Raw genomic sequence first — 11576 nt, forward strand, 5'->3', positions numbered from 1 at the left:
AGTAGGGGCTGGAAACTGTTGATAGGCTGATCAATCCAATGGGCTTTTAAGGCCCAGCCCATATATGGAGACCGGCCAGGCTGTAATTTGGCCGTGGCTGGTAGTTCCATAAGCCCTTGGCCCTGACCTAATCGAGCTAAGAAGGCCTTAGCCCTTAGCCTATAGGGCTGAGCCATGCTAGGGCAGGCCTTGTAAGGAAAAGAGGCTTAAAAGAGTTCAATTTGAGAAACTTTTGGGTCTATGCCCTCCATTCATGTCTGATCATTGAAACGTAAATCCAACGGTGTTTTTAAATTACATATATACAATTGAATAAGAACCGTTCAAAAGTGTTTTTAAATCACCCCTTCTTCTTCTTTTTTCTTCTTCTTCTTCTTCTTCTTCTTTTTTCTTCTTCTTCTTCTTTTTTCCCGTAACAACGGCATACTTGAAAATTGGACTGGGCCATCCATTATTGGCACTGTCCCAGCTGCCCATTCCATCCGTCGGGAAATGGCAGGGGAACAATTTTTAACAGTGGACGAATTAGAGCCGCTGTTTCCTTTGTGGGCCATTTGACTGTTGTATCTTACTCATTTTTCGGATCATGCTCCAAAATGTTCTAATAAAATAGATGAATGGTACAAATATATCATATACATTACGGTGGGGGTCTATATATTGATGTCAGCACTTTTGCATCAATTTTCAAGGTGAATTACTCTCACATTTTCAAACCAGGTTGGGCCTCTAGCCCGGAAGTTTTCTGTGTGGCCCACCTTGATGTATTTTTATTTTTATTTTTTTATCAAAGCTTGTACATTTCTTTTCTTAGGTCATTTGAAGGGAAATCGGATGGCGTACTGAGTTACTCAGTATGCTATTATCGTACTGAGTAAACTCTGTTGGGCGACCTTGAATGCATGTAATTTATCCACACTGTCCATCCGTTTTTCCATATCATTTTAGGGGTTGAGCCCAAAATTAAAGCATATCCAAAGCTCAAGTGGACCATACTACAGGAAACAGTGTAAGTATTAATTTCCACTTTTGAAACCTTTCTAAAGCCCACAGTGATGTTTATATGGTGGGCCCCACAATAATGGTAACACTCACTTGGTAGCCAATTAGGCGAGACCCGGATCCGCCGAGGTTGGTGGGACGCTGACTGCGGGGGACGCGGATTGCATCCTACCCCTGCCCGTCTCTAGCCCCGAACGGTCAGTTCCATGGGAGAGCCCACCGTGATGTATCTGTTTATCCAAGCCGTCCATCCCTTTTTCTCATATCATTTTAAGGCATGAATACAAAACTGACGTAGATCCAACGCTCAAGTGGACCACACCAAATAATAAACGTTATTGCATTAAATACACAAAACATTAAATGCCAGGTACATTAAATGCGAGAGTCATTTGTTGTGTGGTCTATTTGAACGTGGGATCTACCTCAATTTTCTATTAATGCCTTAAAATGATACGAGAATAGGGATGGACGGCTTGGATAAACAGATACATCATGGTGGGCCCGCCCACATAACCGCCCATTTGGGGCCAGAGACCGGTGGGGTAGGACGCAATCCGCGTCCGACACTGTAGGCATATCGTGATTACTTTTGCACACATGTCATGAGAGTCTAATCTAGACTATCCATGTGATGCGGAATCCCATGAAACCATAAGGGACCAATTTTCATCATGATGGAAAACTCTAGTAGGCCATAGCAAAGATAAATACAAATCAAGGGACAAAACATTTTTCTTTTTTCACAGCCCACCAAAGTTTTGGTTCAAAGTAAAAGTTGGGCCTTAGGGGTTTCATGAGTGCTGCATTACTTGAACCGTTCAGATTTCATACTTACATCATGTTTGTGGGCCCACCAAAAAGTTCTCACTGTGAACTGGTGCGCATGTGAGCATTCGGCTTTTATCCTAACCCCCCAAACCGGCAGTTCTGTGGGCAGGCTCACCGTGATGTATCTATTTATCCAAGCCGTCCATATCTTTTCTAATATCATTTTAATGAAATAAAACAAAAATGGGATAGATCCAATGCTCAAATAAATCACACTACAAATAACTCTTGCATTTAATGCAACTAAGCTTATTATTTAGTGTGGTCCACTTAAGCGTTGGATCTGATTCATTTTGTTTCCACGGCTCAAAATAATCTATGAAAAGAAATGTACGGCTTAGATAAAAAGATACATCACGTTGGGCCACCCACGTAACTGTCCGTTTGAGACTAGAGACTGGCGGGGGTAGGACGCAATCCGCGTCCTGAAATTGAACGCGGATTGCCTGTTGAGTAGAGGTGGGCATCGAGCTGAGTCGAGTCGCGGTGGGCTAAGCTCGACTCGGCTTGTCCATGATAGCAGTACAAACTTAGAATACGCACTTGGACCTCCTCGTACGGAGTCGGAGTTTTAGGACGAAAATACCCCTCCTTTTAACGAAAACGGATTCGGTACTCCCCCTACCACCAGCTAATGGCGGACGGTCGGTGGTCTGTGAACCCCACCATGATGTATACTTTTCATCCATGCCATCCATATATTTTTCCAGATCATTTTATTATATGAGACCAAAATTAGGTATATCCAAATCTCAACTGTACCACATTACAGGAAACAATTTTGAATGAGCGTCAACCATTAGAAACCTTTAGGGGGCCCATTGTGATGTTTGTGAGAAATCCTCCCCATCTAAGTTCATTCATAGGGTCACAAAGACCTGGATGAAGAGGAAAAACAAATTTCATAATGATCCAAAACTTGTGTAACCCCTAAAAGGGTTGCAATGGTAGACGTTCAATTCCCCACTGCCTTTTACAGTGTGGTCCACTTGATAGCTAGATCTGTCTTATTTTTCATCTCAAGCCTTAATACGAGTTCGCCAAATAGATGGACGGTTTGGATATAACACATACCTCATAATGGGACCCACAAAAATTGGTGGGGATCACAGTAGGAAAGGAAGAAAAAAAAAAAAGGAACCAGCGAGTTGGGGTCGACCGGGTTGGGACCCGGTCGACCAGGTCAGAGATGGGCCTATGGCTACGGATTTCGCACTGGGGACCAACTGGCAGATATTTTCACTAAACCTCTTTCATGTGACCAGCATGACACAATCATTTCCAAGCTTGGCCTTTTGAATATCTTTAGACCCCGCTTGAGGGGGAGTGTTGAAGGAACGCATCCAGCCAGCTCATCTACAGCAGAAATCTCTCCTCTATAATCTTGTAATCTTTTCTGTAATCTCTGTAGATCCTAATATTTTCTTTGTAATCTCTGTAGATCCTCCCCATTCATGTATAAATACTAGTTTTGTGCGGCTCTAAGAATAGAAGCCTCTTCTTTCCCAAATCTTGTTTTACAACATGGTATCAGAGCAATTCTCGACCTGGGCCAATCTTTGAGCTTCTTTTCTTTGAGCTTCTGTTCTTTCATCCATGACCAATCTTTGACTGCATCAAAGTTCTTACATAGAATGTCAATGCAACCCTCTACAAGCAATGAACCGATGGCATCAGATGCGTAACGGCAATGCCCTACTTTTTCTTCTTTGCTGAATTGTCTCCTGCCAAGAGCCAGAGTATTACCATCGATGATTGATCATCGCATCTTCCATTGAATCCGGTAGCAACCAGAACCCCTGCAAGCACTCCATCAGATTATTTACAACGATCAGGCCTACATTGTGAGGGTCCTTGATTTGGCCATGATCTGCAGTGGGCCTGTTGTTGGTATTATCCATCACCGTTGATCAAGCTATTCAGGGCCCACCATCAAAATTATGGCCATTTGCCATTGTTGCTGGTGACGTGGTGGCCCACTGCCTGCTTTTATAATTTGACGTATGCACCACGTAACAAAGTGAGGCCCACCTACCTCATTTGCTAGGCCATCTCTGTAGCCCAGATATAATTGGGTCATTCTACTTCAGTTGACATAGTGGCCCTTGCTAATCGTCCATACTGCCATGGGCCACGGTCGGTCCATCTAATTGTTGCTTGCACATGTATTGCTGAGCGAGGATTGCTGGTTTGTCTTGTTCAAGTCCTGTGGGCCTTGCTCGCTTGGTGGTCCAGTTCGCTGTTAGATCGGTACAGACTTACTATTTGGGCATGTTTTTTTTTAGGTTCGGTTTGTTTGGGCCTAGATTGTTTCGTTTGTAGTCTTATTCGCAGGTAAGCTTGGAGCTCATATTATTGTTGGTTCTTGCTCACTGTTTGTGGGCTGTTGAATTTTTTTTTCAAAAAAGAAAAAAAAAAAAAAAAGAGAGAGAGAAGAAAAGAGAGAAAAAAAAAGGGAAAAAAAAAGGGAAGGAGATTCCCCTAAGCCTTGCTATTTCTCCATGGCATCGTCCACGGTCTTTGACAATATTTCATCCTCTCATGATGAGGATTTCAAACAATCTGAAAATCCAGGACTGAAGATCACATCATCTCCTCTCACAGGGCCTAATTTTCTCCAGTGGCAACAGGCTGTCCGCATCTTTATTGGCGGCAAATGGAAACTTGGCCACATCACTGGGACCCTTTCATGTCTAGCCGATGGAGACTCCAAGAAAGTAGAATGGGAATCTGATGACATGATTGTAATGTCATGGTTATGGAACTCTATGGCCGACAATGTCCGAAGTGGCCTTCTTTTCTTAAAAACGGTAAAAGAAATATGGGACACGGTCCATGAACTCTATAGCGATGCGCACAACATGTCACGCATCTTTCAATTAGAGAAGGAGATCGCCTCTCTCCAACAGAACGACAAAAGCCTCACAGAGTACTATGCTAAACTCCGGAGTTTATGGGAGGAGCTCGCCTATCATGATGAGGAAGATACCTATTGTTCTCGAGATGTGATTCTTATCAAGAAACGTCAGGAGCGACGCCGGATCTTCAAGTTTTTAGATGGCCTTAATAATGAGTACGAGATACTCCGACAACAAATCATCCACAACGCTGAGACGATGACCTTGAATCAGGTTTATGCTCAGCTTGCAAGAGAAGAAAAATGAAAGCAGGTTATGATTCCACATGTCTCGATCACACAGTCTGCCTTACAGGCTGATGCTCCTTTTTCTGATAATAAGGGTCGAGGTCGTGGAACTCGAGGCCGTGGTCGTGGTTCTCTTTTTTGCACTCATTGCAAACATACCAACCATATGGTTGACAATTGCTGGATCAAACATGGTAGACCTCCCATGCGGGGAGCCTTTGCTCGTGGACGTGATCGTTCGTCAAGTGGCCGATGGGCCAATTTGTCTGTTACTGAATTCGAGGAGACCCCACTCCTGTGGTACAGATTTTCCGAGAAGAATATGATAACCTGATCGCCCAGAAGGCTAGCCTTTCAGTCTCAAAATCCATGGCTACTTCTAGTTCCCCAATGTCCATTACATCCACTCCTGCCTCCTCTTCCCAACCCTGGGTCATAGACACCGGGGCCACCGATCATATGACTGGTATGTCTCACTTTTTTTCATCTTTTCATCCCAATTCTACTTTAGGTTCAGTCAAGTTAGCAAACGGAAACCTTACTCCCATTACGGGGTCAGGAACTGTTCCTCTGACCTCTACTGTCTCCCTCGACAAGACCCTTCTTGTCCCGGGTCTTGACTCCAATTTGCTTTCTGTTAGTGCACTCACCAAACAATTTAATTGTGCTGCCATTTTTCTTCCATCTCATTATATGTTTCAGGATCTCAGGACGCAGAAGATGTTCAACCTCGCACAACAGCTCATCTTCTTTCAGTCACTCAGGAGGATTTTTTTCGATGGCACTGTCGATATGGTCATCCCTCTTTTTCCATTTTACGTAATTTATTTCCTACTTTAGTTTCTCACCAAGATGTTAAGATCTTTCAGTATAGTACTTGTGCTTTATCCAAGCAGAAACGTGTTTCATTTCTTTTAGTCTTGAAAAAATACTCTGGTTCTATGTTTTCTGTCATTCAATCTGATATTTGGGGACCTGCTCCTATTCCCTCTTATATGGGATTTCGGTATTTTGTGTCTTTTATAGATTGTACTACCAAGATGACTTGGATCTATCTTCTTAAAAATAAAAGTGATGTGTTTGAAACTTTTAGATCTTTTTATATTTGGTTGATTAATCAGTTTGATGCTAAAGTCAAGGTCCTTCACTGTGATAATGGTGACGAATACCTCTCAAATGTTTTTCTTTCCTATCTTCGTCAGCACGGTATCGAGTCAAACACCACTTGTGCTTCCACTCCTCAGCAAAATGGGATGGCAGAAAGAAAAAACCAACAATTATTGAATATCACTCGTTGCCTCCTCACTGAGATGCATGTTCCCAAACGTTATTGGGGAGATGCAATTCTCACTGCATGTTACTTGGCCAATCGACTGCCTCATTCTGCTTTGAACTTTCAGACTCCGATTTCTTTATTTAAGAAAGTTCATCATGTCACCGATATTCCTCTTCGAGTCTTCGGTTGCACTGCTTATGTGCATGATTTCTCTACATCTCGAACAAAGTTATCAGATAGATCTATCTCTTGCATGTTTGTTGGGTATTCACCTACCCAAAAAGGTTATAAATTTGTGGATCCGCATACCGGTCGTCGCTATGTCACTCTAGATGCGACATTTTTTGAGTCTCTCAGTTTTTTTCTCCAACGACTTCATCTCCTCTCTTATCCCCACATGTTACTCCTATCCCTTTTCTAAACTCACCGTCCCCTACCTCACCTTCTCCGCCATCACTTTCCACAACTCCACCACCGCCACCACGCCGCTCCACTCGTCCCAACTCTCGACCTCTTCATTTACAGGACTATGTTTGCACTCAAGCCTCATCTATCTTGCAGCACCGAAAAGGACGAGCCACCACATCACTGCCTCCACCATCATCCGACGCTCCGCGATCTGCTCCTGCCTCGGCTCTTTCTGCTTCTCCTAAGAAAGGTATTCGTACTTGCACGTTTCATCCTATCCAGCATTTCGTTTCTTATCAGTCATTATCTCCATCCTATAGAACTTTTCTTGCCAATGTTGATTCTGTATCTATTGCTACACGAGTAGATTTGGCTTTGGCAAACCCTCACTGGAAGCATGCTATGCTTGAGGAGATGAATGCCTTAGAAAAAATCAAACTTGGAAGCTTGTTGATTTACCAATCGGTAAACATGCAGTGGGTTGTAAGTAGGTTTACACTGTCAAGCATATATCTAATGGTACTATTGATCGATACAAAGCAAGCCTTGTTGCAAAAGGCTTCACACAGATTTATGGCATCGACTACACAGAAACTTTTACTCCAGTTGCCAAAATAAATTTTATTTGGGTTCTCTTATCTATGACTGCAAATTTAGATTGGCCACTGTGCGCGTCAACTCAATGTCAAGAATGCTTTTTTATATGGTGACCTTCCTGAAGAAGTCTATGTCCTTACCTCCCGAGTTTCGTCATAACGGGGAGGAACATAAAGTTTGTCGCCTTTGCAAGTCCATCTATGGTCTCAAGCAGTTACCAGGGGCGTGGTTCGACATATTCACTCATGCTATGCAGGTTGCCCATTTTTGCCAGTGTAGCTCCGATCATTTTGTTTTTTTGAAAGCGCATCACTAAAGGGCTTACGGTGGTCTCGGTCTACGTTGATGACATCATTGTTACGAGCGATGATTCTACTACTATATCTGACATTAAGTCTCATCTTGTTAGTACCTTTGAGGTAAAAGATTTAGGCTCCTTGTATTACTTCCTTAGCATTGAGATTGCTCGTTCTTGCTCTGGTATTTCCTTATATCAGAGGAAATATACATTGGATTTACTCAATGAGACGGGTATGCTGGGCTGTAAGCCTGTTGCTACTCCTCTTGAGATCAATCATCAACTCACCTCTCTCCTTGGTGAGTCTCTCTCAGATCCTGGTCCGTATCAGCGACTCATTGGCCGTCTTATTTACTTAACTATTACACGACCCGATATCTCTCATGCTGTGAGTGTGCTCAGTCAGTTTATGCACTCACCACGGGCTGCCCATTTTGATGCTGCCTATCATGTTCTCCGTTATCTCAAAGGTTCTCCTGGTAAGGGCCTTCTTTATTCCAGACATGGACACTTGTCTATTTTTGCTTTTTCTGATGCAGACTGGGCCGGTGCCAAAGATGACCGGAAATCTACAACCGGTTATTGCTCGTTTGTGGGGAGCAATTTGGTTACTTGGAAAAGTAAGAAGCAGCCGGTTGTTGCTCGATCCAGTGCTGAGGCCGAATATAGGGCTATGGCCCATACAACTTATGAATTACTTTGGCTTAAGAAATTTCTGACCGAGCTTGGCTTCTCTCCATCTAGCCCTATGCCGATGATGTGTGATAATCAGGCTGCCATTCACATTTCTACTAATCCGGTTTTTCATGAGCGCACAAAGCATATTGAGGTGGATTGCCATTTTATTCGAGAGAAGATTAAATCCCATGAAATTATAACTCCACATGTTCGCACTGGGGACCAATTGGCAGATATTTTCACTAAACCTCTTTCACGTGACCAGCATGATGCTATCATTGTCAAGCTTGGCCTTTTGAATATCTTTAGACCCCGCTTGAGGGGGAGTGTTGAAGGAACGCATCCAGCCAGCTCATCTACAGCAGAAATCTCTCCTCTATAATCTTGTAATCTTTTTTGTAATCTCTGTAGATCCCAATATCTTCTTTGTAATCTCTGTAGATCCTCCCCATTCATGTATAAATACTGGTTTTGTGCGGCTCTAAGAATAGAAGCCTCTTCTTTCCCAAATCATGTTTTATGTAAATATGTATATATAAGTATATAAAAATATTTTTCTATCTTTTAATTCATTTCTTTGTCTATTTATTTAACAAGCATATCTCCTAAACTATAATAATTTACTTAACTTACCACACATGATTTTGGGGTAGGAGAAGCTAATTTAGCCAATCAACTTAGTTATTTTACAAGATTCCATCGGGACATTGGTCGAAAATCCATTTCATTCAGTTCGTGGTCAATTTCAATCACTTCGTGGTCAAACTAGAAATTCAGCGAGGCAAACATGAAATTGAGCAAGGCAAACATGAAATTTAGCAGGGAAAACTAGAAAGAACTTCATTTTTGTTATATTTCAATATAGGACTTATTACATTAGTTTATTATATTTCAATTACGTGCTAATATTTTTGTTATTACATTAGTTTGTTATTTTAATTACGTGCCAATCCATTATGTGCTAATATTTTTGTTATTACACTAGTTTATTATACTTCAATATAGGACTTATTTTTGTTATCTATGATTTTATTAATTTATACGTGATTATTCATCATAAAGAACTTCATTTTTTTCTTTAAAAAACTAAGTTAAAAATAGGACTACTCCTTTAAAAAGTCATGTAGCATAGCACGCAGTCTATTTGGGAGAGAAAAATTCGGCATATCTTGTTAGCTTGAGTCCTTGGAAATGACATTGACAAATGAGACCCGACATTTGCCCTGTTGTTTTTCTTGTTTGCCACGCTCATATTTCAGTTTGTCTCATTATTTTTCTAGTTTATCCCGCTGTTTTTCTTGTTTACCCCGCTATTTTTCTAGTTTGCCTCGCTCATATTTCAGTTTACCCTACTGTTTTTCTAGTTTGCCCCGCTCATATTTCAATTTGCCCCACTGTTTTTCTAGTTTGCCCCACTCATATTTCTAGTTTGCCCATTGCTTTTCTAGTTTGCCCGCTCATATTTCGGTTTGCCTCGCTATTTTTCCAGTTTCTCCCGCTCATATTTCAATTTGCCTCACTGTTTTTCTAGTTTGCCCGCTCATATTTCAGTTTGTTCCGTGATTTTCTAGTTTGCCCTGCTCATATTTCAATTTGCCCCATTGTTTTTCTAGTTTGCTCCGTTGTTTTTCTAGTTTGCCCATTATTTTTCTAGTTTACCCCGCTCATATTTCAATTTTCTCATTGTTTTTCTAGTTTGCCCGCTCATAATGCAGTTTGCCCAAGCATTCTAGTTTGCCCATTGTTTTCATGGTTGCCTAACTCATTTTCATGTTTGTCCATTGAATTTCTAGTTTGCCTGCTCAATTTCATGTACGGCTGAAAGTTGAGTGGGTTCAACCCGACCGACCCGACATTGGGTTGGGCTCGGGCGAAATGTATCGGGTGAGCTTGGGCTATACAAACACTAACCCGATAAACTTAGGTTGGGTTTGGTTAGTCTTGAGCACCAACCCGAACCAACCCGCCCGACTTTCAGCCTAATTTCATGTTTGCCTTGTTCAATTTCATGTTTGCCCCGCTGAATTTCTAGTTTGCCCCAGTGATTTTCAGATCGCGAAGTGAATGAAATTGACCGCGAAGTGAATGAAATGGATTTTCGACCATCGACCCAATAGAATCTTGGAAAATAACTAGGTTAGTTCGCTAAATTAGCTTCTCCTACCCCAAAATCATATGTGGTGAGTTAAGTAACTCATTCTAGTTTAGGAGATATGCTTGTTAAATAAATAGACAAAGAAATGAATTAAAAGATAGAAAAATATTTTTATATACTTATATATACATATTTACATAATTATGTACTATAGAAAAATGTAAGGGAAATGTTCTCCATGTAAAAAATAAAAATAAAAAAATAAAAAGAGAAAAGAGAAAAAAGTGCATAGCACTACAGCTATGGCTACGGTTATAATCCGTAGCGATAGGCCAAGCTTTGACCCGGTCGACCGGGTCCCAACCTGGTTGACCCCAACTTGCTGGTTTTGTTTTTAAGTAAAATATCTGTCCTTGTAAACGTAGACTGATGGCTACAGATTATAACCGTAGCCATAGGTATCGCTAATCCGTAACCAAAGGTACCATGGTCCAGGGACCCAATCGACTGGGTCAGGTAGTTGGGGTCGACTAGGTCAGTTGTCTTGCCTACTTATTTTTTAGATTTGTCTCATTTTTTGTCTTATATCATAATGAGAGTAGTCAATTCATTTTTTTAGATTTGTCTCATTTTTTGTCGTATATCATAACGAGAGTAGTCAAAATGAATTGACATGAGACCCACATATCTTTCAATAGTAAGGAATTCCTACCCTAAGTTGTTGTGGGCAATCTACATCCCTCTAGATTATAGGGAATTCATCTAACCCTAGGTTACAGGCAAGTTGCATAACTTTTAGACAATTTAGTTTGTATATGGCTCAATTGAGTTTCAAAACTCAAGATAAACTCGACTCGACTTGAACCACTAGCTCGAGTCAAAAGCTTTGGCAAACAAGCCAAGCCTCAATGTTGAGCTCGAGGGCAAGTTCGAGCTCGAGCTCAAACTCGAGTATAGCATGGACGAGTCAAGCCGAGCTTGGCCACCTCAACTCGACTCAGCTTGATGTACAGCCCTATTTACAGATAATGTGCAATAGTTAGGCCTCAAGTCCAGTTTAGGCATGATTTTACTGGCATGTGAGTGGTGTAATCATGCATCAGTGAGCTATGCCCTATTCTCGGCAATAAATACTCGAACGTGTCCTATTTCACTCGGTATTAGATAGTGACATATTTGCATGCATGCTTAGCGGGCTCATCTAGCACTACAAGCTCTAGATGTCCTGCTTGTGTAATTCAGATAA

At 41.5% G+C, this 11576-nt stretch overlaps 1 protein-coding gene across 1 annotated transcript; it reads left to right on the forward strand.

The window, feature by feature from the left end:
* Nucleotides 1-4334: 4334 nt before the first annotated feature.
* On the forward strand, nt 4335-8617 carry LOC131254143 (uncharacterized). The gene is made up of 6 exons (XM_058255148.1): nt 4335-4964; nt 5285-5444; nt 5490-5614; nt 5681-5797; nt 6612-7127; nt 7565-8617. The coding sequence occupies exons 1-6, from the start codon at nt 4335-4337 to the stop codon at nt 8615-8617; spliced, it is 2601 nt and encodes an 866-aa protein (XP_058111131.1).
* The last annotated feature ends 2959 nt before the right edge of the window (nt 8618-11576 follow it).

Source organism: Magnolia sinica, chromosome 8 (assembly GCF_029962835.1).
Source record: "Magnolia sinica isolate HGM2019 chromosome 8, MsV1, whole genome shotgun sequence".
Lineage (NCBI taxonomy): Eukaryota > Viridiplantae > Streptophyta > Magnoliopsida > Magnoliales > Magnoliaceae > Magnolia > Magnolia sinica.